At 41.9% G+C, this 16,788-nt stretch overlaps 1 protein-coding gene across 2 annotated transcripts; it reads left to right on the top strand.

Moving 5' to 3' along the window:
- Positions 1–5,901: 5,901 nt before the first annotated feature.
- On the top strand, positions 5,902–10,695 carry LOC121540309 (Krueppel-like factor 9). 2 transcript variants are annotated; one of them, XM_041849086.2, is made up of 2 exons: positions 5,902–6,189; positions 8,857–10,695. In XM_041849086.2, the coding sequence occupies exons 1-2, from the start codon at positions 5,973–5,975 to the stop codon at positions 9,078–9,080; spliced, it is 441 nt and encodes a 146-aa protein (XP_041705020.1). In that variant the 5' UTR covers positions 5,902–5,972; the 3' UTR covers positions 9,081–10,695. The 2 variants fall into 2 exon arrangements, with proteins under 2 accessions (XP_041705020.1, XP_045063605.1); XM_045207670.1 differs by having other exon boundaries at positions 5,902–6,315.
- Positions 10,696–16,788: the final 6,093 nt, after the last annotated feature.

The raw sequence follows: 16,788 nt of genomic DNA, 5'->3' as shown, positions 1-16,788 counted from the left end.
CACAAAAAATCCTTGCCAGAGCCAATGCATGTACTGTATGTATGAACAGGTAGACAAGATAATGAGAGCCAATGCATGTACTGTATGTATGAACAGGTAGACAAGATACTGAGAGCCAATGCATGTACTGTATGTATGAACAGGTAGACAAGATACTGAGAGCCAATGCATGTACTGTATGTATGAACAGGTAGACAAATACTACCAATGCATGTACTGTATGTATGAACAGGTAGACAAGATACTGAGAGCCAATGCATGTACTGTATGTATGAACAGGTAGACAAGATACTGAGAGCCAATGCATGTACTGTATGTATGAACAGGTAGACAAGATACTGAGGCATTCAGCTCACTATGCAGTACAGTACATCATCCCAGGGTGTGCACCATGCTCTGGTTATAGGAAAATATAGGAAATTCCTCTCTAGGTTTTGCTGTTCCTGTCTGAAGAGGTATCAGTCAAGAAGGCTCAGGCCTGCAGGGGAAACAGAGAGAGAGATAGAAGAGGAGAAACTGTCAAGAACAGAGGATTATACAAGACACATGAATTTCATAAAGAGACAGACAGGGCGGATATGGAGATACGCTTCTGAGCCCTGAAGACCTGTGCTGCTGGACAGGAGGAGGACGAGGCCACAGTAGCCTACAGTACAGGACAGCATTACTGCTCCCTCTGACCATTCACAAACAGTAGCTAGCTATTATGAGGGCACAGTGCGGTGTTTGTTTGCTTTAATGATTTAATTAACTGCAAAAATACCTATGAACATGTTATTCTGTCTGTGTTGACAGTGTCTCTGCATCTCATTCAGCAGAAGCAGAAAGAGAGGTCATGTCACCACCTTCTGGTCATGAACAGGGGTTGAATTGGGAACTCAGAGGTGGAGGAGCCCTATTTGAGGGGAGGGTTAGGATTAGGGTTGAGCCATGCTCACTGTCATCTGCCATGTCTCTCCACACTTTCCCCTTGTCCTATGTCCACACCCTGGCTAAGCCCTAGCCATAACTCTAATCCTAACCCTAGTTTAATGTCCATACCCTGGCTCAACCCTAACTCTGGCCATAACCTTAACCCTGGTTTATTGTACCTTTATCCTACTTTTTATGCCAAGGTGCAGGAGCCTGGCTCCGGGTAGCTTGGGCTCAATTTAACCACCGGTCATTAATAATACTGCAAATTGTCATTGACTAGAGTCATTGCCTGAATGAGAAGGACAACCAGCCAGGGGATACTGACGGTACTGAAAGTCTGACTAAGGCCTAGATTCAATCAGATCAACCATTAACTGGCGATAGCCGACACCCACATAGCTGATGTTTTGGCGGTGTCGGAAGTGTAACTGCGTTGGAGCTGTCAAATCAGTGAGAAGCTGCTCTTCTGATCATTGTCACGAAGCAACACCTGTCCCACTCGCATTAGAAGTTCAGAACGAGAAAGTGTTGGCTATATAGAAATAATGATGCTCAAATAAAAAATAATTAAACTAAATAACGAGGATTTCTATCAGCCTAATCAAGGTGTAGATTACATCTCACATTCCCGTGTGAAATTTTGTAAACAAGGCTGCATGGGTTTTTTCTCACAGCCAATGGCAATATTCACTTTAGGTATAGGGGAGAGTGGGGTAAGTTGAGCCAAAGGGTAAGCTGAGCCCCCCTTGTTTCTGGGAAACCATACACAACATGTATCATTTGACCAAATATTTAGGAAGAGGTCACCATTTCCTGTAGTCTGTGAAGGAAGAAACCACATGGAAAAAGTGGAAAGCAAGTTAAGTCCCAAAAATGGATTTCCACCAAGTCAAATGAATGTATAGTGTTAGAGGTTTCATGATGCTTGTATCTAAACCAAAGTAGATTATTTTAATATTGTTCTATTCATCAGTCGGTCTCTATAAGCTTCAATATGAGGTCCTAAACCTAGCATGAAAGTGCATCCTTGTAGCTGTGTGGGCTAATATAGTCAAAATGTTTGCCTTGGGGTAAATTGAGCCAATGGCCATGGGTTAAGTTGAGCAAATTGAAGTGTTTTCTTCCCAGGTGTAATGCAAGGCATTATCGCTGGGATATGAGGTAACAACAGGGTCTGGCCTACGTTAAAAGTGTTTGTTAGGTGTTAAGCCTGTGCTAAAATATGCTTAAGATGATTAAAAGACAAAAAAGTGATTGTGATTGTGTTGAATTGTGTTTGGGTAATAAAGATAGACATGGTTTTAAAAAGGAAGTGGTACAAAATGTGTCAACTTAGACAAAGTTGAACTTACCCCACTCTCCCCTAATGCCAGGGTCCCCTTGTGGATTTGACAGCTCTAATGCAGTTCCACCTCTGACAATACAAAACCTTTATGTGGGTGTCAGCTGATCGGATCTGATCAAATCTAGCCCTAAATCAACAACAGCTTGGGTCACTTAGTAGGAGTCCTCTGTGCATTCAATGACCATAGAGTACAATGTTGCATTCTGTTTATTAAAATACTTTGGTTCACTCTGGGGGGGGTATTTATTTTCTACAACAACACAATCACTCATCACACAATGTAAAAAGCTAGTGCCAGTGACTTCTAGGCCTACTAACTAAAGATTATTAAAATCGGGAATAGTTTTGCTATCAGCTGATCATAGCGAATGATGATGTAAATCTACTAGCTAGCTAGATATCTATACTATCGGAACAAACTCGTTTTTACTTTCTCCTGGCATCTAGTTTTACAAAGCCGCCTAATCCCGCCAACTTGATAGCGCAGCGTGAATCAGTCTGGTATTTACGTCGCTGACTAAACTCCACGGTGAAGGAAGTTTCTGATTAACTGGAGCAGAGTCAGAGATGTGGATATAACGACGCCCTAACAATTGGATTCGTTGTCGACAGAGCGGAACGGCAGGCTGTCAAACTCCTGCCTATTCCTCTCTCTTTGGATTGGTGGATACATCTCCTTATTTTGATACTTTTTTGAATATTCTATGAGGGGTATTGACATCAACCACCTGTATTCAATGGAGTGAAATGCCATGCAACTAGCCTCATGTCATGAATATGCATAGCCATCTTGAGAAAACTCTGATATAAAGTTTTTTTTCTCCTCAAAGTTGCCGGGATGTCACCTGTCCTACTTATATCAGTACACTCTTAACAACCTAAGTAAGTATTACGAAACTTCTATTCCATCAAATAAACCATACCATTTTTTGTTGACCAAATTCGACACTCTCATTGACCTCCATACAAAAACCCCTCGCTTGGTGAGTGAAAGAAACGAACAATGCCACCTGCTGGAAAGACAGATTTTTGGCCCAGTTATTCCTCTCGCTTAGCTTCTTCCTCTTTAGCAGAGACCAGCCTTTGTAGAATTCAGCTCAGACATCGATTCTCACAAGATCAATAAAAATAAAATGATGCAACGCTTACCTTGTACCTACGTTTGTCCTCTAGTTGAGTGCCTTGCTTTGTTTGCAGAAATCTATACTTTTTCCATAAACAATCAAATACAACCACCTTCCTTGTTGAGATTCAATTGGCAGGTGCCCATTTGCTCTGTTGCCATCTAAGAGCAACAGCAATCAGGGGCGGACTGGGACAAAAAATGTGCCCTGGCATTTTAGCCACACCGGTCCACCTCACCACGCGCGTGACACATAACATAGGCTGTACACTGTACCAGTGACCGGTGAAACATAGTCCTCCACCTTTTTTAACCAGCTCATGTAAAAACACCACTGGAGATACAACTCACCACTATAACTGTGCCTCTGTTGCCTCTCTGTTGTGCAGTCTGACTCTGCATCTTCTCTGCTGTGCACTCTGTCTCTGTCTGTCTCTCACTCTGTTCTCCCTACCTCCACTGCACTTGACTGCAGCAGCAGCTGAGCTGTCTGTGGTGCTAAGCCTAGCATCACTGGGACCAGAAGACCAGGGGGCCACACTGCCTGTGCTGGGCCCAGCTATCCCCTAGTATAACACTTTATTTTAAGGATCCATAATAAACAAGCATTTATAAGGCATTTACAAACCGTTTGCTCATAATTTATTAATCATTACTCCCACATTTGTAAATGTTAGTAAGCTAGTTATTCACACATGTATATATATTTCCTTAAACATCCTGTGTTGTGTGCTTATTCTTTACCAGGTACTGTGTGAGAAATGTCACTGGTCACTCAAAACATTTATAAAGTATTTATAAAGTATAAATAGCACTCACTTTAGATTAGGGACTGCAAAAATACTTTACTAATGATTACTAAATTGTTTATTAACGTGGGAGTAATGATTAATAAATGGTGAACACACATTTATAAATTGCCTTATAAATGGTTTATTACGGACCCTTAAAGTAAAGTGCTACCCATCCTAGTTGTGAATGAATAAACACATATATTAGACATTTTTACATTACATTTTAGTCATTTAGCAGACGCTCTTATCCAGAGCGACTTACAGTTAGTGAGTGCATACATTTTCCATACTGGCCCCCTGTGGGAATCGAACCCACAACCCTGGCGTTGCAAGCGTCATGCTCTACCAACTGAGCTACAGGACAAAATCACTGAATAAATGCCATATATACTGAACAAAAATATAAACGCAACATACAACAATGTTAAAGATTTTACTGAGTTACAGTTCATAGAAGGAAATCAGTCAATCGAAAGAAATTAATTAGGCCCTAATCTATGGATTTCACATGACTGGGCAGGGGTGCAGCCCTGGGTGGGCCTGGGAGGGCATAGGCCCACCCACTTGGCAGCCAGGCCCACCCACTGGGGAGCCAGGCCCAGCCAATCAGAATGAGTTTCTCCCCACAAAAGGGCTTTATTACAGACAGAAATACTCCTCAGCATCCCCCCCAGCCCTCCTCAGACAATCCCGCAGGTGAAGATGCCGGATGTGGAGGTCCTGGGCTGGCATGGTTACACGTAGTCTGCGGTTGTGAGGCCGGTTCGAAGTACTGCCAAATTCTCTAAAACGACGTTGGAGGTGGCTTATGGTCAAAAAATTTACAGTCAATTCTCTGGCAACAGCTCTGGTGGACATTCCTGCAGTCAGAATGCCAATTGCACACATCCTCAAAACTTGAGATATCTGTGGTATTGTGTTGTGTGACAAAGCTGCACATTTTAGAACTGCCTTTTATTGTCCCCAGCACAAGGTGCACCTGTGTAATGATCATGCTGTTTAATCAGTTTCTTGATATGCCACACTTGTCAGGTGGATGGATGATCTTGGCAAAGGAGAAATGCACATTGAGCAATTATTATGCATTCATTCAGTGTTTTGTTGTAATATATGATGACTTTCATTTAATAAAAAGCAGCCCGAAAGGCCAGATGGGCTGGTCCATTTTTAGCCCAGCGGGCCTGTCTAACTTGGGTTTTTTGCTAAAAATTATCATTATCTGGCTAATAATGGGGGCCTCAAGGAAAATAATGGGCCAGTGTGTTAGAAATGCCAGGGTCGATTTTTGTTCCCAGTCAGCCCCTGCTAGATCCAAATTTGGTGCAAGGTGTGAGTCAGTGAGGAAGGTTGACTTTGTTGCATTTATTACACAAGTGATGAATTGCACTGGACAAACTAATACAAAATCTAAGAAACTAGACATTAATTGTGAAGGCAGTGTAAAGATTTTTGGATCTCCAGGACTTCACGGCCGAAACGTTACAGGGAATATTGAATCATGTCCCACTCTCTCATGCTCCTGAGGCTGTGTAAAGATCTGAGTAGACATTGGAATCCGACTGAAAGAGTACATTTTGTTTTTGGTTTACTTGTGGAAAATTAGGAGTATGTTTTTCCCCCCTTACTATATTATTTATGCTAAAGTTTCTCAGTTTTCACCCCATCCAGTAGGTTGCGGCATGCACTTCTAACGTATGTTTGCGGACCCCCATAATACCGAAGAAGAAGAAGAAGAGGAAGAAGAAGAAGAAGAAGAAGAAGACGACGACGAGGAAAAAGAAGAATAGTCAACATCATGGCGGTTGCCGGGATTATTGATGAGCATGGAAGGTTTCAGCCTATGTTGGCCTTGCAGGAGTATAGTAATACTTCATTTGGAGGAACTGATACAGACATCAACATCTCATGCGGGGAAAGCGGCTATAACACGATGTCCGACTCCATCAACCCAACCCCAAATTCCACACCGACGCCTGGATCCATACTCGCGCGCATATCGCTCATGCCAGCTGGTGAGCGACACGGATTATCGCACTCTCCAATTGTTAAAAAGAAGCGACATGTTTGTACTTTTGATGGCTGTGTCAGGGCCTACGGGAAATTGTCTCACCTGAAGTCGCATATAAGGACACACACAGGTATGTGCGTAGTTTAGCAGTAAATGTACATGCTGACCACACCGGCCGCGTTGCGTGCGCGAGCTTTGCAAAATAAATGTTCACATACATGTTATTCAATCATTTCATCCAAACTGCTCGCGCGAGTCAACGATCGTCTGTGTAGCCAAGCGCTAAAATGAACTTGGTTCTATTTTAAACGCTTGATGTGCTGCAAGTCCCGTCTCTCCCATCCCCTCATTGTTTTTTAGGAACATACAGTGCATTCCTAAAGTATTAAGACCCCTTGACTTTTTCCACATTTTGTTACGTTACAGCCATATTCTAAAATTGATTACATTGTTTTTTCCCCCCTCACCAATCTGCACACAATACCCCATAATGACAAAGCAAAAACAGGTTTTTAGAAATGTTTGCAAATGTATAAAAAATAAAAAACGATTATCACATTTTAATAAATATTCAGACCCTTTACTCAGTACTTTGTTGAATCACCTTTTGCAGTGATTACAGCCTCGAATCTTCTTGGATATGACACTATAAGCTTGGCACACCTGTATCTGTGGAGTTTCTTCCATTCTTCTCTGCAGATCCTCTCAAACTCTGTCAGGTTGGATGGGGAGCGTCGCTGCACAGCTATTTTCAGGTCTCCAGAGATGTTCGATCGGGTTCAAGTCCGGGCTCTGGCTGGGCCACTCAAGGACATTCAGAGACTTGTCCCGAAACCACTCCTGCGTTGTCTTGGCTGTGTGCTTAGGGTCGTTGTCCTGTTGGAAGGTGAACCTTCACCCCAGTCTGACGTCCTGAATGCTCTGGAGCAGGTTTTCATCAAGGATCTCTGTACTTTGCTCCGTTCATCTTTCCCTCGATCCTGACTAGTCTCCCAGTCCCTGCCGTTGAAAAACATCCCCACAGCACGATGCTGCCACCACCATGCTTCACCGTAGGGATGGTGCCAGGTTTCCTCCAGACGTGACACTTGGCATTCAGGCCAAATAGTTAATTATTGGTTTCATCAGACCAGAGAATCTTGTTTCTCATGGTCTGAGAGACCTTTAGGTGCCCTTTGGCAAACTCCAAGTGGGCTGTCATGTGCCATTTACTGAGGAGTGGCTTCTGTTTTGCCACTCTACCATAAAGGCCTGATTGGTGGAGTGCTGCATAGATGGTTGTCCTTCTGGAAGGTTCTCCCATCTCCACAGAGGAACTCTGGAGCTCTGTCAGAGTGGTCTTTGGTCACCTCCCTGACCAAGGCCCTTATCCCCCGATTGCTCAGTTTGGCTGGGCGGCCAGCTCTAGGAAGTGTCTTGGTGGTTCCAAACTTCTTCCTTCCTTCCTGTTTTCTTGGGGACCTTCAATGCTGCAGAAATGTTTTGGTACCCTTCCCCACATCTGTGCCTCGACACAATCCTGTCTTGGAGCTCTACGGACAATTCCTTCGACCTCATGGGTTGGTTTTTGCGCTGACATGCACTGTCAACTGTGGGACCTTTATTTAGACAGGTGTGTGCCTTTCCAAATAATTTCCAATCAATTGAATTTACCACGTGGACTCCAATCAAGTTGTAGAAACATCAAGGATGATCAATGGAAACAGGATGCACCTGAGCTCAATTTCGAGTCTCATAGCAAAGGGTCTGAATACTTATGTAAATAATGTATGTTAAATTTGTTCTAAATTTGCAAACATTTCTAAAAACCTGTTTTTACTTTGTCATTTTGGGGTATTGGGTGTTGATTGATGAGGGGGGAAAATCATTGTATTAATTTTATAATAAGGCTGTAACATAACAATGTGGATAAAGGGAAAAGGTCTGAATACTTTCCGAAGCCACTGTATACCCATGTGGGTGATTTAAAGATGAACTGCGGTCCTCACTCCAGTCCAGTTGGTTGCCAACCGCCATATAAAATCCACAGAAGAAGGAGATTAAAGGAGGAGAGATTACTAAATATGGACTAGGTTTCCCCTTTTATCTGTGGATTAATTGTCGGAGTAGAGAACACATGATTTTGTGTGACTCAAAATTTGGCAAAATTCTACAGATATCCAGCAAAAGAAAGGAACTTGTACAAGCTAGCTAGCTAACTGTCCATGAATGTTTCATGTGTTTCGACCTGTCTCCAAATTAATATAGTTGGTTCAGAGTTAGTTTTGATATTTCAACCTGCGTGTCCTGATCACGTCTGTGTGGATGGACAAATCAACATGCGGCATTGGTGCACGTGGACGCACGCGCGTGCCTCCATGCTTGGTGGTCTATTATTAGTCTGTTACAGTCCAATGTAATGGACGACCGCGCAATAAGAGGCTATACGAAGCGACACGTTTTGTAGGTTACGTTTGATGGCTGTGTCAGGGCATATGGGAAAGTATCGCGATCTGAAGTTGCACATAAGGAAACACACAGGTAGGTTTATGTGTGTGGCTTAGCAGTTAGCCTCCATTGGTCGTCTATTAGCCTACAGGTTAATGTAATGGACGACCGAGCAATCAAGGCTATGATTAGCATGTGTGTGCGTCGCATACAGAGTAGTGACTGTTTCTTCATTCCATCCCAGGTGAGAAGCCCTACAACTGCACCTGGCCCGACTGTGACAAGAAGTTCTCCCGTTCTGATGAACAAATTCGCCACCTGCGGACTCACACAGGCGAGAAACAGTTCCAGTGCCCACTGTGTGCCATGCGCTTCATGCGAAGCGACCACCTGCTCAAGCATGCCCGCCGCCACCCTGGCTTCGAACCGTCCATGATCAGCCATAAGGGTAACCCAATAATGGACTAAAGGAGCCTAACGTCACTCCTTATAGTCCAAGGACATTACATGCTCTGTTTTAAGGCGAATTGGCTCTGGAAGCCAAAACAGCCAAATACTCAATCTAAACGTGAATCGATTCTCAATTGCGGTACGGTTCTAGAAACATAAGTCCCTTAATTTTCATATCACATCAAAATAATTTCACAAATGCAAAATACATACTTACTGTTTTAACTGTAACTGCCTTCGTCCAATGACTCTTGTGTAATGTAATGGAACTGAGTCATGATCAAGGGCTACCGTAAGGGGGGAGGTAGGGCCTGGGGTGTATTCATTAGTCAGATTTTGTAGAAAAACGTTTGGTCTGTTGCAAAAGTTTACTCCAAACTGAAAATGTTTTGCAATGAAAACAAGTTTCTATTGGACAAATTCAGGTAGGCCCCCTCCCTGTTTCATTCAGTTTGCTTCCGTTTGGTTCCTAGAGTAAACGGTTTCCTTGCAACACGTTTTGCAACAGACCAAACGTTTTGCAATTGAATCTGACTAATGAATAGACCTCTGGTCAGACCAATGGATCTCCACTGGAAGCAGAGGTGCGGGAAAATGAGAGGAAGAGGTTCTGTAGCCATACCCTGGTCCCAGGTCTGTCTTAAGACAACTCCTTTGACTATTGTCATGATGCCATACATTCATGTTTGGCTTGACAAGGACCACACGCAGCACAGCAGAGTTGCCTAAAGCACACATACAGATGGGACCAGGCTACTGTAGCCTACTTCTCAGATAACTCATCTTGTATTTTGTATTATTGATGAGCAATACCCACTGGTTAGGTTTCGTTAATGCTAAGATAATAGGTAATGTTTAAGTTTTGTACGTTTATAGCTTTTGGTATAGTGGAGAGAATAGTAAGATTACTGTAGATAGCAATTGTTTATGGAATAGTCCTTATATTAGGGAAACTAACTGCTGGTACTGTACTATAGATATGTTAAACTGTTTGTCTGTTAAACTGAGCTCTGAGAGCAATAAGACATGCCATTTTCCAACAATGGCACTTTGTCAATAGGTGTTTTCTGATTCGTTTTTTTTTTATCGCTTTGGTGCAATTTTCACAAGTATGTTGTACATTTTCACAACGCTTTGTACAAAACTCAAAACAGATCATCAAAAAAAGGCAGTTGTTTCAAAACCTTAAGCACATTATTCAATTGACTAAGTACAACACACAATCATAGTCAGTTTTTCACCAAACTTAAGTGTTTCATCTAGAAATACGTTTCACATTGGAATACATGTTCATATAAAGTAATTGCCTTTCACAATGCAATGCTCACATTACTTTTGATATGATTGTCTTCTCATTTGTTTAAATACATTTAACTATGACTTAATCCGACTGCTCTTAATTGATAATCACTTAACCATTTGGTAAACCTATATAATGTTTTCTCTGCAACATATTTTGAGAATAATGAAAATGTATGTTTGTAAGGTATGAACATATAAAGTATTATATATATACTGTAATGTAATATTATGATTTTACTTCAGTAAGTTAAAAGAAATTGGATATTGAGAAGATCAGAGATGTATTGTATGTAATGCATCCCCTATACAGTAAACATGGATCCAAAATGAAGTTGCTGGGGTCTGGTGGGGTGTTTCACACTGCTTTCTAATATTGCATTGGCCAACACAGTACTGTAATACCATAACATATGCAAATAACGTAGCAGCTGTTTTTATCCAAAGCAACAAGTGAGTCCACACATTGTAAGTGACCCCAGTGGGAATCGAACCCACACAGGACCACTACAATACATAAGTACAGTACAATACAAGTGGAAGGTGTATGATCGCCATTCCCCATGAGTGTACCACCCTCCTCCAGGTCATGGATAAGGCATGTAATGACATCAATCGAGACCTATGACAGTTTTGGATTCGCCGTGCCAAAAGGGTTTTTCCCCAGGTGCATGAACAATGAGCATGTTACAGAAGCCAATGATGTCGATGAGAACCTATGGCCAAATGCTCAAGACAGACTTGATGTAAACTAGTGCCTGCTAAACGTCATGTTTCTTTCATTTCAAAAAAGTATTTGATCCCCTGCTGATTTTGTACATTTGCCCACTGACAAAGAAATGATCAGTCTATAATTTTAATGGTAGGTTTATTTGAACAGTGAGAGACAGAATAACAAAAAAATCCAGAGAAACGCATGTCAAAAATGTTATAAATTTATTTGCATTTTAATGAGGGAAATAAGTATTTGACCCCCTCTCAATCAGAAAGATTTCTGGCTCCCAGGTGTCTTTTATACAGGTAACGAGCTGAGATTAGGAGCCAAGACCAAAGAGCTCTCCAAGGATGTCAGGGACAAGATTGTAGACCTACACAAGACTGGAATGGGCTACAAGACCATTGCCAAGCAGCTTGGTGAAAAGGTGACAACAGTTGGTGCGATTATTTGCAAATGGAAGAAGCACAAAATAACTGTCAATCTCCCTCGGCCTGGGGCTCCATGCAAGATCTCACCTCGTGGACTTGCAATGGTCATGAGAACGGTGAGGAATCAGCCCAGAACTACACGGGAGGATCTTGTCAATGATCTCAAGGCAGCTGGGACCATAGTCACCAAGAAAACAATTGTTAACACACTACGCCGTGAAGGACTGAAATCCTGCAGCGCCCGCAAGGTCCCCCTGCTCAAGAAAGCACATATACAGGCCCGTCTGAAGTTTGCCAATGAACATCTGAATGATTCAGAGGAGAACTGGGTGAAAGTGTTGTGGTCAGATGAGACCAAAATCGAGCTCTTTGGCATCAACTCAACGTGTTTGGAGGAGGAGGAATGCTGCCTATGACCCCAAGAACACCATCCCCACCGTCAAACATGGAGGTGGAAACATTATGCTTCAGGGGTGTTTTTCTGATAAGGGGACGATGGACGGGGCCATGTACCGTCAAATATTGGTGAGAACCTCCTTCCCTCAGCCAGGGCATTGAAAATTGGTTGTGGATGGGTATTCCAGCATGACAATGACCCAAAACACACAGCCAAGGCAACAAAGGAGTGGCTCAAGAAGAAGCACATTAAGGTCCTGGAGTGGCCTAGCCAGTCTCCAGACCTTAATCCCATAGAAAATCTGTGGAGGGAGCTGAAGGTTCGAGTTGTTCAAATAAACCTACCATTAAAATTATAGACTGATCATGTCTTTGTCAATGGGCAAACGTACAAAATCAGCAGGGGATCAAATACTTTTCCCCCCCTCACTGTATGTTGTAATTATATCTGAACAATACATTTATTTTAGAAATCAATGATCGTGAAATATGTCTTCAATGATCACACATGGGATAGAAATATTTTTATTTAAAATATTGAAAGTGTATTGCTAAATGTGAAAAGTGTAATGTACTGTAATTTACAGTACTGTAGAATATTATATTCAAAGGGCAATTTTTACACAGTGTACAAAACAGGAACACCTGTTTCTATGACAGACTGGCAAAGTGAAAGCTATGATCCCTAATTGATGTCACTTGTTAAATCCACTTCAATCAGTGTAGATGAAGGGGAGGAGACATGTTAAAGAAGGATTTTTAAGCCTTGAGACAATTGAGACATGAATAGTGTATGTGTGCCATTCAGGGGGTGAATGGGCAAGACAAAAGATTGAAGTGCCTTTGAATGGGGTATGGTAGCAGCACTGGTTTGAGTGCGTCAAGAACTGCAATGCTGCTGGGTTTTTCACGCTCAGTTTCCCATGTGTATCAAGCAACCCAGTATCACAGATGATTGTGAAATAGACACGAATTGCTTATTTGTGTTGTGCAGTACACGATTTTGCATTACAATCACAGATAAAAACAGTTGGTTACTTAAGAAAGAAATGATAGGAGGGTGGTTGGTTGGGGAGAATGGGTGGGAGTATAACTGGAGCACTAGAAGCAGGCACTGCCAAGACTCGGATGGCTACTTGAAAGAGTGAAGGAAGAGTCTTACTGTTCAGTGCCCAGAACAAAAGGGCATTCTGTCCTTCTGCCATGTCAATGTAGTGACTTAGCTGTACTGCTGGTGGGGTCCCAACATCCCTTTTCTGCCTCTTATGGTATGCAGCAAACAGCCCTTCTCCTTCCATGTCCTCTAGTTCTTCTTCAGCAGGCACCGGCACAGGCTGCTCTGTCTCTGCAGCATCTTGCAGGATCAATTCTAAAAATAAAAATAAAAACGTGTCACAACAGCAGAAACAAAAGAGCCCTTATTTCTGATGTTGATGATACTGTTCAAGACTGAAATTTTTTATTATTGTTAAAGTCAGATTAATATCACATTAGATCCTATATCAGATTAAGATCAAATTATTGTACGTTGCATTTAAGTTGCATTGCAAGTCAATAATATTTACCTTTAACTCGTTGTGCCACCTCTGCCTTGATGTCACGGTTGACCAGCACATGGGGCTCAATCCACAGCAGACAAAAGGCTGGATCCAAGGCAGCTGCTTTCAGGTAGACTGTGTCTGAAAAGGGGGCAGTGATCCCTTCTTGAGACTGGGCCATTTTTACATTAATGAAGATCCCAAGAAATCTTTTTTTCAGGGATGCCTGCAGACCTCTGACCAGGCCACTCAGGAAACGAACTTGAGGCTTCAGCTTCTCAAGATGGTGATTGAGGGACAAGATGGATGGAACAACTGCACTGATTGTAATGACTTTCTCCCCCTGTGTCAAATCAGTTGCTTCTCCGAACGGTTTTAAGATGTCCACCAACTCCTTCAGCAGATTCCACTCTCGTGGTGTGAATGACAGTTCTTTATGCCCGGCCTTCTCAAGAACTGCGCAGAGCTTTTGCTGATCACAATGAAGGACTGCTTTTACCTGCCGCAGTGTGGAATTCCACCTCGTGCTCACTGCAGCAGGGATGCCTCTGTGCTCCCCAAATTCACCATCGAAGATGTCTTTAAACGTTGTGCTTGTGTGGAGCAGGGAGCTAAGTTTTGATAACTTGGAGAGAGAAGGACATGCCGCTTTTGTTTCTTTCAAACCGTCTCCCACAACCAGCTGCAATGTGTGTGCAAAACACTGCAGGCGCTGTTTCTTTGCCATAGCAGCATCGACGGTTTGCTGGTCTTCTTGGGTTAAGTCATGCCATAGCTCAGGATCATCAAGATTATCTCCAGCATCTTCATCTTCCTCCTGTTCGCTGGGGAAGCAGACTGTAAATGCCTTGCGCATGTTAGCAGCATTGTCACTAATTATATAGTCCAATTTAGCTTTGATGTTGTATTCATCACATATTGCCTCAAATTGGTCACAGATTCGCTCTGCTGTGTGAGAGCCTTTGAAGCGGTTGCAGGCCAAGAGATTAGTCTTTAGCTGTACCCTCTCTGCATCTCGCTCCATCCAGTGCACAGTGACACCAAGGAATCCCCTCATCTTTCGATCAGACCAAATGTCCACAGTGACTGAAACATGGTCAGTGTTGCTCAATTGAGTTTTTAACTTTGACCGTCTCTCCTCAGCAAGGCTCTCTGTTTTTGTGGTCAGCGTTCGGCGACATACTGGGGTATACTTGCTGTCCAGCACAGCCAGAAAGTGACGAAAGCTCTTATTTTCCACAATAGACAGAGGGAAATTGCAATCAATAATCAAGTCAGACAGTATCGCATTGGAGATGGCCTTCTGCTGTGGGTGGGTCAGGCTGTAACGCCCTACACGAGTGTCAAGGAATTGTGAGATTGAAGGCTGTTGTGGTTCATCTACGATGATTTTGTTCATCTGGTATTCTTCATACCTGTAACAGAGAAGAATATGAAACAGATGTCAGAAAATCCTTTACAGCCACACATGTTGTATTTGAAACTACTCTTTACTCATATCAATGTTGTTGTGTTAATATTCATTGCCTATTGTACACTACGGTTTACGATAATACATTTCAGTTTCAGTGTATGCAATATTAAGAATATTTTCACTGCTTCAAAATTCATAAGAAAGCCCTTTCCCTCAAGAAACTGAAGTCATATGCTTTATAGCAGTGGTTTTCAAAGTGGGGACGGGGACCCTTGGGTGCCGCGAGGGGGTTCTAGGGGGGCCATGGCAAGTTGGCATGAAAAGTATAGAAAAACAAAATAATTGAATAAATTAAATAACTAAAGTAAACCAAATTAAACCAAAAATAAGCTAAACAATATTCCCATTAGTTAAGAACTGCACTATAATAATCTATTGCATCTCTGAACATTACTACTATAATCGTTATTATTTTATTATATACTGTATATATCCCAGTGGTGCGCTGCCTCACAGACCTACTGTAGACTACGGTAGCACTCTGTCCATGCGCTGTCTGCTGTTTGGGCATGATATGAAAAGGGAAGGCTAATGGTGGATCTACTGTGACTGTGTTATCATTTTCCTCTTTACAATGTATACGTCTTACTATGTTTCCTGTTGTACTTGGATGGGTTTAGGGATGCACCAACTACATCCGAGTTGTGAAAGGGGGTGCATTCATTGTTTAATTGTGATATTTTGTCTTCAGCGACAGTTCTGCTTAGTTGTGATTAACCAAAATTACATAAACGACCTCAATGAGGCAGCACACCAGCAACTCTGAAACTGAATTCTAAAACGCTTAACATGAAAAACGCTTAACGTTGCTTAATGCTTAATATACTAAGACAGTAATATTATAAGACCAAACTCTGCAAATATCATATTAATAAAGCATACTATGTACAAAACATCAGATGAGCCCAGAATATGAACGCAAACACGTTTAATAACACGTTGCGTTTTCCTCCCATAGAAAACCATTATAAGAAAAGGCTTAACGTGTCTTATGTACTAAGACAGTGTTATTAAAAGACCAAACTAAGTAAATATCATATCAATAAAGTATACTATGTACAAAACATCAGATGAGCCCAGAATACATAGTAGCCTACATAAGACATGTTAAGCCTTTTCTTATAATGGTTTTCTATGGGAGGAAAACACTTAACGTGTTGTTAAACGTGTTTGCGTTCATATTCTGGCCTCATCTGATGTTTTGTACATTTAGTATACTTTATTAATATGATATTTATAGTTTGGTCTTTTAATATCACTGTCTCAGTATATTAAGACACGTTAAGCCTTTTCTTATAATAGTTTTCTATGGGAGGAAAACGCAACGTGTTATTAAACGTGTTTGCATTCATATTCTGGGCTCATCTGATGTTTTGTACATAGTATACTTTATTAATATGATATTTACAGAGTTTGGTCTTTTAATAACACTGTCTTAGTACATTAAAGAACGTTAAGCGTTTTTCACGAAAGCGTTTTAGAATGTCCATATAATAGCAGTTCAAAAATCCATATTTTTGTAAGCATGAACCAGCAAGGGAGACGTGCGTTTGTCTCGTTGATACAGTAAATATGCAGCAGCTAGCTAGTAAGTTATGGTACATCCGATAAGGTGCGTAGCATTCGTTCAAAACTTACCTTTCTTTGTGCAACTTCAGGTGTCGAACAAAGTTGGACGTTGTGGCAGCTCCGTCTGTAATCTTCGATCCGCATGTTTTGCAGATTGCAACTCGTTTTTTGTCGACTACCTCGTAATTTTTATAGCCAAACCAAACTATCTTCGGTATCATTTTGACAACTGGCGCGTTGTTGCTTGATGTGCTTCATTGGTTGTCTTGCAATGTGCCTGCTTAGATGCTGTCGAATCAAAACA

Source organism: Coregonus clupeaformis, chromosome 26 (assembly GCF_020615455.1).
Source record: "Coregonus clupeaformis isolate EN_2021a chromosome 26, ASM2061545v1, whole genome shotgun sequence".
Classification (NCBI taxonomy): domain Eukaryota; kingdom Metazoa; phylum Chordata; class Actinopteri; order Salmoniformes; family Salmonidae; genus Coregonus; species Coregonus clupeaformis.
The sequence above is the reverse complement of the archived record's forward strand: the minus strand, read 5'-3'. Positions and strand labels throughout refer to the sequence as shown.

Coding starts and splice junctions, on each gene's coding strand:
- LOC121540309 (XM_045207670.1), top strand. CDS start 5,973: ATGGCGGTTGCCGGGATTATTGATGAGCATGGAAGGTTTCAGCCTATG. Junction 6,316..8,856: donor GCATATAAGGACACACACAG/GTATGTGCGTAG, acceptor ATTCCATCCCAG/GTGAGAAGCCCTACAACTGC.